The sequence below is a fragment of the Haemorhous mexicanus genome, chromosome 18 (assembly GCF_027477595.1).
Source record: "Haemorhous mexicanus isolate bHaeMex1 chromosome 18, bHaeMex1.pri, whole genome shotgun sequence".
Lineage (NCBI taxonomy): Eukaryota > Metazoa > Chordata > Aves > Passeriformes > Fringillidae > Haemorhous > Haemorhous mexicanus.
This window is the reverse complement of record NC_082358.1, coordinates 9,742,065-9,761,508: the sequence shown is the minus strand read 5'-3', so window position 1 is coordinate 9,761,508 and position 19,444 is coordinate 9,742,065. Positions and strand designations below refer to the sequence as shown.

The following is a 19,444-nucleotide window of genomic DNA, read 5'->3' as shown; positions in this document are numbered from 1 at the left end:
GGAGTGATGGACTCCAGCTGCCAGGAAAGCACACGAGGCTCCCTCCAGCCCAGATGCAGCTCAGAGTGCCACGCAGCTCGAGGGAAGGTCATGACTGTGTTTGTTTGGATCCATCATCTTCCCCCACTGCAATTTCCAGATGCTTTGCAGCATGGGAGCACCACCACCCTGGTAGCTCCCAGGAATACTTGGCTGCCCCAACTCTCAGCTTGTACTGCATCCATTCATTTCCAGCAGAGCTTTGGATGAGACAGAAAATCAACCAGCACCCTCAGTTTAAGGAAAGAGGAATCCCCAGACACAAACCCAGCAGAGCCTTCTGCTCCCAGCCCTCCTGCAGACCCCTCTCTCCTCCCTCATAAGGTCCTTGGAAATAAAGGCCATCAGGAGCACAGCTGGGTTCTTCCTATGCTCCAGAGGTTTGGGGGCAGGAGGAAACATATGGAACACCAGCAGGAAGAGACCTCAGCACTGACTAACCAAAACCAATACTCAGAACAGCTGTTCTGAAATGAACCCAGTGTAGTCTGGCAAATCTGGATGAGAAAAGAGCAGAAGCTTCATCCTACCCCTTGCTAAGTGCCTGCTGCTCCCCAAGGCTGGGAGCACAGCATGCAAACAAGGCTCATCTGTACTTACAGCTGCTCCAGGGAATGGAGCCCGTGGAAGGCATGTTGCTGGATGCTCTGGATTTCATTTTTATAAAGGTAGCTTTCAAAAGGAGAGAAAGGAAACAGCATTAGGGGAACTGATCAGCAGTTGTGTTCTAAAAAGTCACAGGAAACAGCAATGACCCTCAACCCAAAGCAGAACTTGCTGCCTGGGTTCAAGGGCAGTGTTTCATACCCCTGACACTCAACTCCAAACACACACAGTACATCCTTGACTGGCAAATATTAAAAGTGGGCTGTTAGATTTTGAAGAGGTCAAGAAATTACTGAGCTACCAACTCACAGGTATTTCAGGTTCTCCAGATCTTCAAAGGATCTTCTCACAATTTGTTTTATCTGATTATTGTTCAGCAGCCTGTTGAAATCAAGAAAGAAAAACACAGCTGGTGAAGTCAGCAGGTGTGAGATTTGTGGCATTTCTGTTCTTGGATGTCCACTGAAAAATTCTGAGGCCAGGTGTCTCAGAATTTAGGATTTAATGGGGTTAGCAAGTCAAAGTTTGGGTCCTCAGACCATCCAAGGCAGTGAGAAGGTTTCTCACCCAGAGGGGCCAAGTACTTCCAATATTGCAGTGTTCAAAGTATTTTCCTTACCTTTTTCCACAGTTTTCATCCCAAACTGACAATTTCATCCAGGAAAGGGATGAGGGGATGGGAGGCAGGCAGAAAGAAGCAGTGGGGAGTAAGATATTAAATCATTGCTGCCCCTCTTGTCCAACCACGATGGGTTTTGGAGGTGCCAGGTCATGTTCAACAAGTGAGCAGTGGAGTGCAGAAGTACAAATGGAGTTTGAAACACCAGTTCCCAGTGGAGTTTTAAGAGCCACAAAATGCTAATAGCTTTGCTCTAATCACTTTGTAACTGATACCCACAAATGAGAAAGAAATAAATTCAACTCTGACTCCTGAGGCTGCTCAGAGACAACCTCTTTTGATCTCAGGAGCTTTGTGCCAGATTTTAATCCAAAGCCTCTGGGCCACGTGGCACTGGAGAGTGTGTGACACTGGTGTGTGCAGTTGCCATGGCTGTGTGTGCAACTCATGGCTGGTGCCAGTGGCCACAAACAGCCCAGCTCTGCAGGAGCCACGCTGTGCAGCAGTGTAACCACAGAGCTGAGCCCTGCAGAGCTCTGCTGCAGCCCCTGCCAAGCCCAACACGGAGAAAGCACAATAAATCACTTATAAATAGCTCCCTAACACACAGAGTTGAGCTGCTCCTCGTGGCTGCCCAGCCACACTCCCAGGGGCTCTCGCTGTGGCTCCCACTGAGGTTCAGGTCTGGCAAAGATCAGAGCTGGTGGAGCTGAATAGCCCAGAGCAAGGATTTCACCAGGCACCACTCATTTTTAAAATTCCTAAATGGAGCTGTGGGCAGAGAAGGAATCTGTGACTCTGTACTGCAAAGATTTCTTTTTCAGGTGCTGTAGGAAAAATAGCAATTTCTGTGCAAGCAGCCAGACCCTACTATGTTGGGTCACATTAAATACATGTACTGGATGTACATTTTACAAGTTGATTTTTGCCATAGCTCTGCTCCTCAGGAACAATCTGCCACCAGGCAGCAGGTGAGAAGGCAGTTCAGCACTTTCCCTGCAGCAAAACCCAATCTTTGCCCCACTTTTCTGGACAAAAAAGAGCAGCCAAGCCTCTGTCATTACAAGCCAAGGTTTTCCTGGCCAAAAACAGTTTGTGCAGGTAAAGGATGGAGAGAAAAGAAAAAGAGATGGGGAGAAGGGGTAAAAAACTTGTGGGAAAAGAAGATGAAGGTGAAATCAAACACCTCCAGGATGACAGAAGAGATAGAAGATGTCAGAAGCACACACACATGTGATGGCAGCTTCACAAGCTCTCTCCAGGCAGCTGAGCCACACCAGCTTTCCACCAGCTTTTTCTCAGGTGGAGAATGACACTGAGGGTCAGAAAAAGCGTGTGAGAAACTCAAGAGCAAACAACTTTGTAAGTCAGGCAATGAGGGGTTGTTAAAAACCTCATTACCCTGGATTTGCCCATCCTCCCTGGACTGGCTGCCCTGACACCCCAGGTGAGGGTGCCAATGGCAGGCTGCACACCCCAGGGCTGGGCACAGGCAGCCTGAAGAGGTGAAGGCAGAGAAGGCTGGAAAGCTCCTGCACAGCTGCAAGCAATGGCTCCACACACACAGCTGAGGTCAAACAGCCCGGGCTCACTCTTAAGGATGCAAAAATGATGTCAAGTCCTTGGAAGACATGATCCCACTTTGACAGCCAGCTATGCTGAGTGGAAATACAGTCCCTGAGCATCAACCCAAAAGCTTATTTGATGATTGAACACCCAAGGGCTGGAAATGACTGCCCGAGGGCAGTGTGGGAGAGGGCTTTTGTCTATTTGCCCACAGGACAAAGACAACCCAGGCACCAGCCCTGCTTCCCTCCTTGCCCCATCAGCTTTCATCTCTGGCCAGAGCAGGACAAGGCAGCTCCTGCTCTGATATCTGAGCCTTGGCCCCACTTCTGAGCCTCATTCCATGGATGTGAGCACCTGGCACACACCTGGCATTGGCCATTTGCCTCCCAGGGGACAGGTGGCAGTGACCAGGTGAGCAGGGTCACACCAAGAGCCTGAGCAGCCCCATGCAGCAGCACAGTCTGGAGCTCTTTTCTGATTGCTATCTTTAATGCTCTGAGTTCAGACCAGGACTGATCTCCACTGGGATTTCAAATTCCATTCTGTTGTCTGGCTGTGTTTTGGGGCTATTTAAAAGCATTATCCCAGTCTGTTTTGTTGTCTTGGCTATTTTGTACAGTCCAAGGGAGTGTAATCACTGACCCAGCCAAATAAGATGAATCCTGGAAGTTCAGATGGCAAGCAGCACACAGGGCTCTTATCTCATCGTCTGATACTTAAAAATTTGTTCATTGCCTGATTTAAGAATAAAAAGTGCATGGAAGAAGCCATCTCTGCTTCCTGTCTCAGGATTCCCCATTGTAATGGAAGGATAAGTCCTGGAAAACACTGGAAAGTGAGATAATGCTGAAGTCCATAATAGCCCACTTGTTCCAAAATGCTGCTTTCAGAGAAAACCACGGACAGGGCAGCACAGCTGGCTCCTGGAAAGAGTCTGGATGGCTCCTGCACAGCTGCCTGCTCCCTGACTCCTGTGCAATTCACCCAGGCAGAGAAGTGTGCCAGATCCTGGCATGGCCTGGCTGCTGGTCCCAGCTGCCATCCATAGCAAAAATGCCCAAATCCCTGCTACCCTTAGAGGGCTGAAAGCTGGGACCCAGATCTGCTGGGAATAAATGCTCTGGCAGACAGAGGCTGGGAAGATCATTATCTCTCTCATTATCTTAACCACGCCCTGTAGCAAAACAGGCTAAATTAAAAGTTTCAGAAGCACGTTTCCTGTCAATAGGATGGGGCATTCCCCTTCATGCCCCAGGAACTGGACTCCACATAAGTAGGAGAACTCAATCACACAGGTTTTATTCTTGCCAAACTCTTCTGGGATGTTTGAGATATACAAGCACCATGAGATTTGGCACAGATTCACCAAGAGAACATTTTATATTCTCTTTCCTCTAGGTTTTATGTGCTGACTGCCTCTCCTTTCTCCTTCCCCACCCTCTCTCTAGGTTTCCAGGCACAGGCTTAAGTTCCATGAAATGAGTGGTTTTCTGTTTTGAAGAATGTATTAAATGATGTGACAGGACAGAATTCAGACTCAAACCATGTTCTCTTTCCTCCTTTCATTTGACAATCCACATGCTGCAGTCATTGTGACAAAACAGCTATTTTTTTCCCTCACACCATTTATAGAAATCACACAGTGTATTTAGAGGGGGAGAAAAATTGAGTTTTATGTTCAACCACACATTCCCCCTTCTTGACAGAATGATCTGGAAAAGTTATTTCCCACATTTAAGGGAGAAACTTTTATTCTGAGATCCAAGCAGGCTCTGACATCCCCTCCTTGCTGGCAGGAACACATTCTCTCAGGAGTTACTAGAGAGTAAAAGGCAGAAACTCCACATTGCTGCTCTGTTCACTCTGAGGCCCTTCACCAGCAGCACCTAAAGCAGAGCTGCAGGACTCACCAGAAGGGTTTTGCTCCCACCTGAGCAGAAAGAGGAACATGATGTGAGCAGTGACAGGGCAGAGGGCCAGGCAGAGGCACAAGCAATGTGGTCTCCACAGAGTCCCTGTTCTCCAGGGTGCTCTTGCCTCAGGAACGCCAAAATGCACACTGGGGATGTAAAGAAACTTTGGTCCCTGGCTTGGACATTTCTGTGGGTGGTGCTGGAGAGACCCAGGGAGCAGCAGCCCTTTGGCTGTGGTTTGAAAATACAGCAGTGAACCAAAGGGGTTGACAGGGCAGTGACTCCTGTGGGAATCACAGGGGTGTCATCATCCATCCCCACCCAGAAATGACCTAAAGGAGAAAAACTGGAAAGCAGGAGAGGCTGTGCCTCACCATGGGCTCACAGCGTTTCCTCTCTCTCCCACAGCCCAGCACCTGCTCTGAGCTAATGTTGGCTTCAGCCATGCAGCAAGTGATGGCAAACTGCAGCTGGGGATGGCATACAAGAGGGGGTTTGCCTCACTCTCCCTGCTACTTCATCATTTTTTTGTACCAAGGGGAAATGTTAAAAGTTTAAAAATACCCAGCACCATCTGCACAGATGGGAACAGGGCAGAGCCAGAAGGAGGGGACAAGGAAATCTTACAACTCTCTGAGATGTTCAGCCCAAGAGAACTTCTCCACCTGCACACAGGAAGCTCCCCGTGGTGCAGGATTTGGGATACCTGCTCATTACCTGTGGTGCTGCACCAGGAGTGCCCAGCTGGAAGCAAACAGTGACTGTGACTCTTCCACAAACAAAGCTCCTGTTTTTAGTGCTAAAGTAGTGCTCTGTGATTGATCAAATCTCCCACACCAGAGGAAAGCAGAGGGGAGGGTCTGAACTGTTGAACAGCCCCACTGGACATCCACAGGCTCCTCTCCTGTGAGGCTCTCAGCCCATTTTCCTGCATCCAACACAGGCACAAAGGTTTCCTTTTCAGGGTGGTTTATAAACTGTCAAACTTGGACACAGAACAGCCACCCTGCCCTAAAGGAGATGGAGAACAGAAGCTTCACCAGAATCTGTTGCTCTTCCTCTGCCATTAGTGGGAAAAGCTCTTTTAAAAACATTTATTTGCTTATGGAAGATTTATGTAAATTCAATGGCAGAAAGCTGCAAGCTCAGAGCTCTGCAAGTGGAACCTGAGCTATTTTATCCTCCAAACCTCTCACTTCAAATTTTCTGGACAAATTTTCCCAGGAAGTCTCTTGGGGATTTTAAAGGATTTATTCTCTTTATCACTTGAAGAGCTATCTAAGTCCTCAGGCAAAATTTACCATCTAAGAAACACCAGCAAATTCTTCAGCTCTTGTCAGTTTTGATGTGGGAATTGGACAAACCAAAGTTCCTGGAGAGAAATTTCCTTCAGGAGTGTGAGGTCCAATGTTCTCTCAGTCAGTTATCAAACTCTTCAGCTGTGGGAGTTTACTACAAGTGTGAGAATGACTGAGTGTTCCAGTCTGCTGGCCAGACCAGGAAATACAACTAAGCATAAGAAGTACTCTCTAAATGGAAAGGTTGCCTTGGCAAATCAGGTTGATTTTCAGAATCCAAATATTAAAAAGCAGTATTTTTTTAGAGCAGTGTTTCACCTGGTCCAGTATTCCAGCTCTGACAATGGCCACAGGACACTGTTTAGGGAAAACAGGAGTGTCTGCCCACCATCTGTGAAAATACACTGCTCTTTCTGCCCTGGCACCCCAAATCATGAGCTCAGGGATGCCAGGGGGGCATTCCTGCCTATTCCCTCTAGCATCTGTTCATGGACTTGCTGTCCTGGAGGTCTCTGTCCAGGAAGGTGTGGAGACAGAAAGGAAAAAGAACTGGAGACATTCGTGGAGCACAAACAGGTGCTAGAGAGAGACAGGTCCTTCCCCTCAGCCAGGCTCTATCTGTATCTATCTGCACAGAGTGGAGGAGTCAGAAGACAGAAGCAAAATCCTGCAGGGCTCAGAGACCTGCCCAGCCCAAGGAGCTGGCAGGGCAGGAAATGGGACCCTTACAAAGCTCAGCAGGTTGGGTGGAGCCTCTGTCCCAGTGAAGCCCTGCCAGCATCCTCCTTTTCCCCAGGGCTCTGTGAAACTCGCCGGTGGTCCTGGGAGCTGCAGCCAAACATCTGCCTGCAGCACCCTGAGATGACATCATCTGGAACCCTTTGTTCCCTCACTCAGGAGAGCTCCAGGGAAGGAAGAGCACGGCTGGAGATCAAGAGGCCTCAGCAGAGCTTGGTGATAAGACAAAACCCTACAGATTTGGACTCTATTATCTCTCTAGATAGTGTTCTCTCATTTTTCACTATCTCAAATTACAGAAATCCATCCAAAGCATCCTTTGTTCCCTATTATTTTTGGCAACTAAGTACCACACAGTGCTGTTTGAGAGACCAGCCTGGGCTGTTCTGGATGAACAGCACCAGTGGCAGTGAAGTTTTTGATCAGCCCACTTGATGAGCACCTGTCCTGGCCAGAGCCAGGGTACCCTGAGCATCCTGCACTCATGGCTTGGCCACTCAGCCCACACACACAGTGCAAGGATCTTTGGCAAAGGCTGATTTTTCAAAGATAACACTTCAGCAGGTCTCAGTAGTAAAGTCCAGCTGTAATCCCACTTTTCCTATAGCTACTTAGTGTTGACTGAATTCCTTATTTCCCAGGTTTGCCTTCCTTCAGCTCTGCCACCTTCACAGGATCAGGGACTTCAGATCGCTCGAGGCCAGAGAGAAAAAGCAACCTGAATTTCTGTTACCATTTGGGATCATGGATGTACAAACATCTGTCAGGTTCCCAAAGGAGCTGCTCTGCCTCACTGAGGAATTTCAGCTTGGACCTGGAAATCCTATGGCTGTTAGCACCATGTCAGAGCTCGAGTAATTAGATCTGAGTCCCAACATCCCAACTGCATCCAGCACAGTGCTGTGCTGACACAGCTGCTGGTTCTGATTTGGGAGCTGGTGTGCTTGCAGCTCCTTGGCTACAGGGTGCAGATGCACTCAGATCTATCTCCAAGCCCTCAGCCCTGCAGCAGCCAGAAGGAGCAGAGAATCCCAGGATTTCCTTTGGGAAGAGTGAGCAGCTGGTTAGTGCAGCAATGTGTGCAGAGATGTGAGAGTGTGATACAAGGCTGGAGGGGCAGCTTTCCACCCCCATTCCTACCTGGAGTAGGGTAGATGTAGGCACCTCTCCTAGGGCCAAGGGAAAGATGGCATTTGAAGGATGCTCAGTGGAACTCACACAGAGCAACTGATGCGGTTCACGAGTTAGAGGAGACCATGGAAAGGAAGATGATTTTAATCCACCCCTCCACCCCTCCACTGTCTTGATCCCAGATGAGAACTTCCTTTATGGGCTACTCTAAGGCCATACCTGCTCAAACATCTTCAGTCAGTGCTAGAGCACATCATATGTTATTTTTAAGCAGAGAGGTTAATTGTGAAAAATGAAAGTTATTAAACACCACATTTTTCAAAAAAAGTAACATGGCACAGAGTGGAACAGATGGAATTTTAAAACTTTGTATGAATATGCACAATTTGACTGAAATAAATAAAAGCCCAAGGCCACTTTTAAGCCATTTTAGGGAACAGTGCTAACATAAGTAATAAATGGATCTCCTTGGAGTGCAACTCACAGTGTGTTGAGGTTCTTCAGTCTTCTGAAGGCTCCAGGCTGTATCTCCTTGATGTGGTTGAAGCGTAAATCTCTAAAAGCAGAGGATATGAACAAGTCATTGGACCAGGGAAGGGAGTGGAGAAGGAGTGGGGACAGTGGTTGGGGTCTGCTCTTGTCTGCAATGTCAGGCAAAAGCTGGGACAAGCCTATAGTGATAAAATTCTTTAATTCCACAGAAAACCAGACACTGAAAGGACTCAAGGGATCATTCCCATGAGCACCAGAAAAGAGTCTGCAGCAAAACACCCTGAGTTCACATGCAATTACTCTTGCATCTCCCCCTGATTTGTAGAGGAACACGCATCATCACATGGATCCATAATTTAGCTCCCTGCTAAAACTATCTTTGCCCTACAATGGTTAAATCTGCTCAAATAACCTCATATAATAAGAATTTCCCATTTTGCTCTGCAATGCTCCAAGACTTACAACAGCTTATCTCTGCCTGCATTTCAGATCTCTGCCAACTGCAATTAGAATTACTGGAGTCCAGGGGATTCTGGCAAATTTCAAGGGCTGCCCATGGAACTGCATCAGCTTGGAACCCAAAACCATGGGGTTTGGAGAGCTAATGGGATAATGAAATAAGAGCTAAGTGGTTTAACCTGGTTAACCAAGGATAAACACATCTATAGGGAATGTGGTGCATAGATTTGGCACCTTGCAGGGCCCAGTGTATTATAACAAATCACAAAAGCTGACAAATGGGGATTGCTGCAAGTTTCTGTCCAAAGCACACACTGAAGTGGATTTTTTTCCTCCTGCACTGCTTGATCTATCACAATTAGGGAATACACAGCTATTTTTTCATGTTAAGGCAGCCTTTTAAGGGCATTTTCTTTAAGAGGAAAAAAGCAGTTTGCAAAATGTAGTCATTCTATGCTAAAAAATTATTAATAAATTTTCTTACTTTTTAGCAGAAAATGTTGGGCTTAACTTGCATTGCTTCAAATGTGCATTTTCTAAGAGGGAGTTCTATATCTTCCTTCCCTGACAATGTGAATTTGAGGGTATCTTTATGGATTTTTCCAGGCAATGGCTGCCACCACGAAGCCAAACACAATTAAACCCTGGCAGCAGTGACAGCACAGTGTGCTGCCTCTTCTCCATGGCCTCGTTAAAAGGAAACGAGGAAAGACCAGACCAGGAGAAAAGGTGAAGAAATGCAAACTTGATTTGCAGCCTGCAATGCACAAACACCAACCCTGCTGCCCTGGGGGGTGTAAAGGGCCCTGTAATTAGTGCAGGCAGCTGGCTGCAGGTAATAGGGATCATTGCAAATACATGGGAGGAGCACACAGGGGTCAGAGAGGGCAGCAAGCAGTGAAATGGAAAATCCAACTTCGGGTCACAGGCTGCAGGTGGGGACAAAAAGCTCTGAGTGTTTTAATGAATGGAGACAACTGCAGTCCTTTAAACCACGCAGAACTAGAGTTCTTTTTAAACTACACTACCCCCAAGGAGCATGTAATAAAGCTTAGCTCATTGTTTTAATGAAATATTTTAATTTTTCTTCTGTTTTTCTGTTCCAGGTGAGGCCTTTAGATGATTCTCTGTACCTCAGCTATCTTTCAGTCCTTTGGAAAGTTCTTTTTGGTTTGCTCTCCATCACAAGGGGAACAGCTTTCCCCACAGACAAAAATGGAATAGAAACACTGCATCCCTTCTCTGAGCACTTCATTTCAAGGAATGATGTGAAATAACTGGAGAGAACCCAAAATAAAGCAATGGGAATGATATGAAGTCTAGAAAACATGACAATGAAAAGAACTGAAATTCCTTATTTAACCATAGATAAAATAACTATAACAGGAAATTGCTACAAATAGACAGGGCAAATAGTCACTGACAGAAACTGCAGATTCAGGGTTTTTTTTTAAGTATCTCGATTAGCAAGGCTCATAAAACACCCAGTGCACTCCAGGTGAGACAGGCATTAGCCACACATGGTTTAGGCAAGTGGATCCTGCCCTGGAGCATAGACCAGGCTATTCTGCCCCCTGTACCCCAGACAGCATTAAAAGATACCAGTGCTGATGTCCCTGCACAGCAAAGAATGTCCCTGGGCATGCAGAGGAACCTGCATATTCCTCTTTACCATGTAAAAACCCCAGTATTTTGGCTCATCCTTGGTGTTTTCACTCCAGACCTTGCCTCAGCCTAAAGCCTCGCCGGCAGTGAAGGGCTGCACTGGGAATCCCTGGCTTGCCTGTGTTTGATTGAGAGCATTGCCCACAGAGTTTGTCTCCTCTCCCGCAGAAACACTTGTTCCTCTCTATTCCCAGGGCACTCACTCTGGAAATTCACGTTTCTGCTCAGGAACAAATGTGCTTTTTGCAGAGACTCACCAAGGAGCCTCTCCCAGGGCAGCTGCTCCCAGCTGCCCCACGCCACAGCAGCTGGGCTCCCTCCCTCCTGCCCACTCCTTTCCACCTGGGAATTTGAAAAATGGGGGCGAAAAATAATCCCTCATGATTTAACTCTCCCTCATGATTTCAAGGATGGCAGTCTGGGATTACAAATTACCTTCCCACAAGGAACAGCTGCTGCTAAAGGATTCTGGATCCTCTTCTGCCTTCACACAGAGAGGAGGCTGGGACAGCAGCAACACCCAGCACAGATCCCTCTGGACAACACCAGTTTGACTGGCTCAGCTTAAAATCCCACCGAGCCCTCATGCTCTGACAGGAAAGTGACCTGGAATATGTGGATAACCCAGGATCTGCTGTAGAAATCACTCACCTTTTCTGAATTTGGGAATTATTGACAGAGACTACAAAGAATGCCAGGATTTTCACATGGATGGGGAAATGGATCTTTACAGAATTACATAGTCTGAGCCTCTCAGCTGCTATCAGAACAATCATCCCTGCAAGCCTTCTGTTAAATAATTATCAGTGATTAGCACATAAAGCAATCAATGGCTTTTACAAGAAACTTCCACTTCTGTTTAATCTATTTAGGCTTTCACAGACTCATGCATTACTATGTTAACTAAGCAGATAATTAGCTACAAGAGGCGTTTTACTGCAGTTCTGTGGAAATTACTGGGTGTGTGTCATTGAGGAATCCTTTGTGCTCCCGATGCTGTGCACGGCAGTGATGCTGACAGCTCTGCCCAGAACTGGTTGGAAAGTGGCAGCCACACAATCACCACCAACAATGACACAGAGAGTAAAGGTGCTTTTACAGAGATTAGATGTTGATGTTCCTCCCAGTGTTTCCAGAGGAAGGGAGGGTGTGAAAGACATCTTATAAAAATATCCTATAAGACAAGTTTCCACCATACAGGAAGAGCCAGGACATTTACCAGAAAGATGCTCGTTCCTCACATTTATCTGCACAACATCAGAGTCAGCTCTGCAGGTTCCCAGGTCCTGCCAAACCACTCCAGTCCTGGCAGGAAGGGAAAACTGCCTTGCTGAGATGGAAATGAAGTCTTCCAGACTCACTGTCATCAGCTCCCCAACTCAGGAATGTCCCTGTCCCACACGAGTCCCCAAATGGCTTTAATAAATGACAGCCTTCATCCCAGAACCCCTTACATGGACAGCTGAGCCCTGCCAGCCCTGAGAAGCAGATGAGGAGACCATGGGGAGGCTCAGGGCTGGGGATTTTCCAAGTCCTGGCTATTTTGGGCCTTACCAGCTTAAGACATCAGGATCTGGCTGTTCAAAGAGTGAAGAGGAAGGAAAATATGTTGAGCATGGAGATACAAGGAAATGAAATGATGGGATCATGGCTGAAACAGTGGAGAGTGAGCAGCTGCAGGGAGCCTCACTCTGCAGAACAGGCTGTGGTTCCCTGCTGCACTGCCACACCACTTATTTTGAAGATTCAGAAACACTAGGTTTTGATTAAGAAAATTACCACAGGCATTCCTGAACCCAGCTTTTTAAGATTTCAGCTCCCACAAACAGCAGTCAGGTTTTGTAAAGGGCTCCCTCTGTGTCAGCTGGGGCAGGAACTTGACCATAATCCAGCAGCCAGTGTACCAAGCTGGTTTGATCTCACTTTTTCTGTCCATGTAAGCTGCTGGGAATGCCATGCCTGAAAGGCAGTCCCAGGATCTGGGACTGGAGAGATCTGTTGCTGGTGCCTCATTCCTGGTGGGATCATTTCAAATACCACCTGGCATCCCTTTAGCTCTTTCCAGGAAGGGTAGGGCCAAGGATTACCTCCAAAACATAGTTTTGGTCCTGAACATGTGTTCAAGTAGCATATTACGTAAAAAGATGCTGAATTCATCAATGTTAGATAATTTGAGCTATTATTTATTAGCAGTGGGATGAAGAGTAGGGTCTGATCCCACCCAAAGCAGCTGAGTCTATTCTTGGGCATTCATGGCAGCATGACTCTCTTCACCTAGCGCATAATTCCTTTGCACCATTTATCCAAGATACATCAAAGGAAGAAAACTTTCCTCCTCCTGAAGTGTGTTCTGACCCTGATTCAAAGGAAGTAAAAGAAACACTTTAATATTGAGTCTCATGTAGCTTAAGTGTCAGTCTTCCACTTTTTTATGAGCATGATCATTAAAGTTCTTACCCAGAATACACATTCTTTCACCAAAAAAATACTGACTTCTTCTTAAAGAGAACAGGAAAGAGTCCTGGTATCCCTACAGGGAGAGGGATGTGGTGAGTGCAACAAAAATACAAATACTCAAGTGGGAACCAGATGCTGAAGCATTGGGAAGTTCAGTAAATCTGAATTTTAAACACTTAAGGTAGCTACAATCACAAGACTTAGGATGCTTCCATCAAAAGATGCTGGAACGTTTCTAGAAGGAAAATATATTTGAAATACCTCCCCTTCCCATTTTCCTGCCAATGAAGAGACTTCTGAAAATAGAACATAAAGTTATTGGTCACCTCTAGAAGGTTTAACAAGGACTAAATACTACAGTGAAAGAAGTCAGAAAGAGGTTCTACCTGGCACATGCAGAATGTGTGGGTGTGCATTTAATGGCTGTATATATTATCACACACAGAGGAAATGAGTAATCCCTTCTTCAACCCAAAACACACGACAGAGACCACAAACTGAGCAGCATTTCCAAGAACCCATTTGCTCAGTAAAACTTTCCCCAACAAATGTATAAAATTCCTTCTCAAAATGTGCTTATTAATAGACTAAGAGAGCTACACCCTGTCCTACTCCAGCCTTCCTCCTGCAGGAGGAAGAGAGGAGCCGAGCAGGCACCAAAAGCAGCACAATGAGGAAGGGAAAGAAAACTTGTCCAGCTGGCCATGCTTACACTGCCCAATTAGCAAGCAGGTCTGTGAACAACTGGGTCACCTCCAGTTCATGCCAGCCATGTGTTCAGATCCCAGATCCTGCCCTGTGCCCTCAGCTATGTTTCTCCAGCAGTACTCATTCATTATGTGCCCTGCATAATGCAGAAAGAAGAATAACCCATGGATAATTGGATTGCAATCCATTAGCTGCCAGCCAGAGGGGAACTTCTTTCCATGGATTTCTTCTACTCATGTCCACACATTTCAAAGTTTATTGTTTTAAATGTCACACTGCAGAACAAATGGCTGCTAAGGTTAAAGACCTATTGAAATTTTCAGAGTGTATGTTCCGCAGCTGTTCTCTTCCTTGGGCTGCTGGCTAGAAGAATTGCCTGAATCCCAGCAGTAACCAGCAGATCACATCTGGATAATCGTGTTCCAATTGAACAGACACCAGCCAAAATACGTTTGCAGTTCTTCACCATGAATTTTTATGGCTTATCTGTACACGTGTAGTTGTTCCTGCCACCCATTCTCTGCTCGGGATAAAGCGAGCAGTCTCCATCACCAAAGATAAATAGTCTACTGCTAAAACCAGACTTTGGGCCAGATCCTCAGCTGTACCCAGCTGGGATTGGGAAGGGAGGAGGGAAATGGCGACCCAAGAGGAGCCAGTAACAGCTCATCAATCCTGGAGCTGGTTCCATGCCAACCCCAGCACCGCTCAGGGAAGGCGATGGGCGGCGCCGAGTGCCGCCAGCTGGCTGCAGCCCCAGGGGCCATCTGCCAATGGTGAAGCACAGCCTGTGCCAGCTAGGAGACTTCCCCACTCTTCCAGGATTCTTAGAGAGGGTGGCACAGAGTCACGGAGGTCAGAAAGTCCCAAACTCCCAACTTCAAAGCAAACTCCATCTGGAAACTGCAGCTGTTCTTCGAGGGAACCGAGCTGGAGCCTGGGATGGGTGTTTGGAGCTGCAGTCACAGACTCAGCCCTGTTCACACCAAAGATTAACTGTGGAAAATATCCCAATCCCACATTTTCTGCTCAGAATAATTCCGTGATCAAGACTATTCTTGCTATAATTCCAAATGTTCAGTCTGACACAAGGGTTCTCCCAGGAGAAACACTAACGTACCAAAAAGCTGGAGGAGTCAGGGCTTGGTTAAGAAGCATTCCTTAATCTTCCACAATTTAAAAACCTTTAATTACTCAAATGCTATTTATAACAGATACAAATGGGATGCTGGCTGGGAAATGCATTTGCATGCATTAGATCTTCAAGATAGCCAGACAGTCAGGATTTTTTCTTGCCACTCAAAGGCCCATGATCTGCCAACAGAGAGCACTCACCAGGCTCATCTCTCTTTATGTCTATGAGGATCTCTGATCACCAATATGTTGTTTGCTTATAATTATGCAGAGAGTAGTAAAAGAGGATAAAATGGATAAATCACCTTAAAAAATACTGGTTCATTAAGAGTCATCTTCATTTGCAATACTGCATTTTTTATATCTCACACCCATACTATTTCTTTAATGTTTTAAAAGCCAGTTTCCCATTCAAGGTGGTGCAGACAATGAAGTGTGCTGATGCCAGAGGGAGCACACCGTTCCAGAACTAGGAAAGAGTTGGTGACACAATAAACTTCCTTCCCTCTGCTCTCCAAGGATCTCTAGCAGAAACTCAGGCTCCAGTGTGACAGCAAACGTTGCCTCATTGCAAAGAGAGAACAGGAATTAAGCTTCAGTGATCTCAGAAATACCTCAGTTCAGCCAATGGAACAAACCTTTCCCTCAATAAAATCTAGGTTTAAACTAGGAGGAACAAGTTACTTTGATAAAATCAGTGTCGGGGTACTTTAAATATTTTAATATTTCAAGATGCAGGGGAATAAGGGGGAGAAAAAGGCTGGTAAGAGTGTGAAGAGTCAGATGCTGCAAGTCACTGTAAGAGCACATAAGCACTGCCCAGTGAGCAAGTACTGAGCAGGGTCACACTGTAAATAATCTTTCCAGCACCAGCCCAGGCAGTGAGAAAGCTTTGGCAGCTGTAGCAAACGTGGAGCTCATCCTGTGGGCCACCAATGCAAGAACCTCTGTGGTCTCCACCCAGCACGGCAGACCTGGATGGCAGCTGTCCAATGCCAGCATCCTGCCCACAGCAGGCTCCTCTGGCTGCCAGCAGAGAAAGTGCATTAGCAATATCAGTGAGATGTTCATGGGAGAAATGCTGGTATGGATGTGCCAGCTGAGATAAAAGTGAGCTTGTTATAAGCAAAGGGAAAAGCTGCTCAAACTCATGCTGGAAAAGTATTGCAGCAGGCAGCAGTTTAAGGAGGATGAGCATGAAGATTCATTTTTGACAAGTCTTTCCAACTACTTACAAAAAAAAGGTCATCCAAGACAAGGGATCAGATAAGAGTAGCACGAAGGGAAGGATTTTGTCACGTGTCACTGCATCTTAAAGCCACTTTTAAATTTAGGATTAGTTTAGAATCGCAGGGAAGTGCTCTTCTGCACCTATCAGTAAGAGCTCTTTAGGAGCCTCCAAGAATTCAGTGTCCTTTTCCTCCACCTTCCCCGTTTGAATGGATTCAGCCACCAGCTCCCTCATATTATTTCTCAAGTAATCTGTGAGTTACCACAGCTTTTACTTTCCAAATAAGCCTCAGCTTTGATTTGAACAGTTCAAGTAGAAAGTGGAAAACCAGTACTTAGAAATTCAGTACTGAAATGGTGTTGTATATATAAGGGAAGTGTTCATGTCACTGGAGACAAAAGCCTGAGCTGCTCTATTTCCTCTCTCCCCTACACCCATACACAAAGCCTTCTAACATGCAAACTGTGTTCCTTTCCATAAGCTCAGTTTAACATTTTTGACCTTTGATTCTCCAAAACTGTCTTCCAGCGCTTGCTTGGAATTACTCTCATTAAATTTTTCAATTCCCTTGATTGTCCCATGAGCAATTAACTGATGCCAGAAGCAGCAGTTTCTGTTTTGTGTTTTAAAAGGACAAAACAGTTCTTAAGGCTGATAATTCTGCAGGGGGGAGAAGAAGACAAAAAGTATGCCTTTGGCCTTGCCTTTTTTTTTTTTTTTTTCTTTAAAGACCATGCAGGTAAGAAAGGCAGGAAAATGAAGTGGTTACTCACAGAATGTTTGTCTGGGGAGGGATCTCGGGGATGGTTTCCAACATCAGATGCATGCATCTCACTGTAGTCCTGAAGCATAGGCAGCGGCTGGGGCAGGAGCAGGAGAAACCAGGCAGGAGGAGAAAATACAAAAAGCCTCCAAGAACTGAAGGTTTGATCAGCATGGTGTTTGCTGGAGCGTATTTGCCTCAATTCTGAGCTGCAGGGAGCTGACAAAAAAAGTTTCCCAGCCCTGAGGTCCAGGAGGAGGGGACTCATCAGCATGTGTTTGCAATTAAATTAAGGCAGTTAGACAGTCCAACCGCCCACCCTCTCTGCCATTCTGCACATCACCGGAGATCGCACTGTCCCCACCCCTCTCTGATTGTGGCGCTGAAATACAAACTCTTCCTTTGGATCTATTTTCGCCTTGTTGCTTCTTTTAAACAGCAAGTTAACTCCTCACCTTCTCCTCAGGCATCTGTCTGAAAGCACAGTGCACCTCCATGGACAGCAACCAAAAAATAACCTCGTGGTCCAGGGCTGAGCTGGGATGCAAAAGATCCAGGGCCAAAGTTTTTATGTCAATGTTTTTTTTTTTCCCCCTAGCACAGTCTGCAAACGAGAGTCTTATCTAACAGCCTGTCAAATGTATGGTGCTGTAAGACTTTCAGGATAGAGGCTGTCTCCTGTTACATGTAGTTACAAGATACAGCAAAAATACGCCTCCAACCATTGTGTGGGCATGGGATGTAACAGATAAGGCATTTTAAAAGGGAGATCACTAACAGAGATAAATAACCTGCAAATAAAGACAAAAGCCCATCCTGGAATCTGTAAAGATTCTCAGGCAGAGTAAAAGCTGATTCATTTCAAATGTCTTTGACCAAGTAAAATTTCTTTCAAAAAGGATGCCATTTGAAAAGATGTTTTTGAGAAATTCAAGGCAACTGAGGGGTGAAGAGGGATAAAATATATGAAATCAGCTGAGTTTGAACTGTAGGGAATGCAGTCTTCCATGTGTTTCTCCCCACTGGAAGATAAAATTGAGATGCAAAAGGCAGGAGTTGTTTCCAGTTAAATTAATCACCTTTATGAAGAAGCTACAGTAAAAACAGCTAATCTTTAGGTTTCAAGCTATTACTACACAATATCCTAAATATATGGGTTGAGCACAAGGGAGGCATTAACATACATTAGGATTTTTATTGAGGAATTTCCAACACAGCACCATCCCACATAACCTGGCAGGTCAAATGAAAGCTTCCCATCTGCTTTGTATTGTACACTACAAAATAATTAATGTGGCAAAGAAAACAAGAGTGACATTTAAACCTTCCTGGTTAAGATTCTCTGTCAGTTGAGCATTTGGGGAGGGCATTGGGTTTGGGGTTTCACCTAAAATTTCATGCCATGGAAGGTAAAACATGTATTGGTTTGTCCAGCTATAAAAGAGAATTATCCTGCAGGCATTCTGCACTTAGCCCTCGGGCTGTTTGTTTGTCCTGCCATCACTTGGAAATCTAACCGAGTTCACTGAACTCATGGTTTTGGGCAGAGTGTCCTCTAGCGGCCACCCAACCCAACCCAGGCCAACCCTGCTCACGAAAAACCCCCAGGTGATAAAAAACCAAATTATCTTCAGCCTTCATACAACAACTGGCAGCTGAAAAAAAACTGCTCTGGTGAATGGAACAGCTTTTAATTCCGGAGGCATTGAGTGCTTTAAAAGCACATCCTCCATGAGCATCAGGCACCACGTGTTATGTGAAAATCCTCCTGACTGAAGGTCTCTGTCCTTCCAGCCTCACTGCTCCCCACATCAACTCCTTCCAAAGCCCACTGGACTCTGCTAGGACAGGGTAGCACAGCTGGTAGGAGCTGTTCTGCAAAGCTGGGAGGATGAACAAAAACGCTCTCTCCAAACCTCATGTCAGTTACTTTGGAGCCATCCTTTCCCCTTGCACATCTGGCCCCTTTGCAAATACAAGGCTTTTGCTTTCTGCCTCTGTGGTGCATAAACTCTGAGTTCTAAACTAACCCTCTGCAACAACAACAACAAAAAAATCTCTTTTGATTTGTATTGCAAAGAGGAGAGCTGGGCCAGGGCTCAGTCCCATTTCTGTAGGATGAGTCCTGTCTGTGGAATTGCATTTCAAAGACTGCCTGTGCTGTGGGAGAGCAGCTTTGGGATGGATTGAGGGGCATTTGCCCACTGCTTTGTAGGAATGGGATCTTGAGCCAAGCCAGCAGAGTTAACAGAACATGGGGAATCGTTTCAGTGCAAGGCAAGTTGTGCAACCCACACATTTTCTGAGCTGCAGATCTTTACTTCTCTCCTGCCTTGCTCATCTTCCCTCGTGATAAATGGGATGTTGGTGAGGGTTAAGGAACACCAGCAATCCCAGGCCCCTTAATCACAAATTAATTTGTCTTATTTTCCATCAATGCGACAAATTCCTCAAAAAGGAGTGAGCATCTCTGAGCAAGAACCAAAACTTGTCTCCTGAACAGCAGGAATGATATCAACCCTTGTGTCCCATGCTCCAGCATTTCCAGCTTCTGCTACACAGGCTTTTCACACCTGTAGAAATCAAGAAAGTTGGGGGTGTTCCCTCAGGTGGGCTTTTTTC

General features: G+C 46.0%; 1 protein-coding gene across 1 annotated transcript in view; it reads right to left on the bottom strand.

Moving 5' to 3' along the window:
• Window positions 1-17,167, bottom strand: part of LOC132335861 (peroxidasin homolog) — a 42,397-nt gene extending 25,230 nt beyond the window's left edge. Inside the window, exons 1-4 of the mRNA XM_059862791.1 lie at window positions 16,833-17,167; window positions 8,398-8,469; window positions 955-1,026; window positions 640-711 (exon numbers count right to left, since the gene is read on the bottom strand). Of these exons, the coding sequence (XP_059718774.1) occupies window positions 640-711; window positions 955-1,026; window positions 8,398-8,469; window positions 16,833-16,996 (380 nt within the window). The 5' untranslated portion in view covers window positions 16,997-17,167. The remainder of the gene's footprint in view (window positions 1-639; window positions 712-954; window positions 1,027-8,397; window positions 8,470-16,832) is intronic.
• Window positions 17,168-19,444: the final 2,277 nt, after the last annotated feature.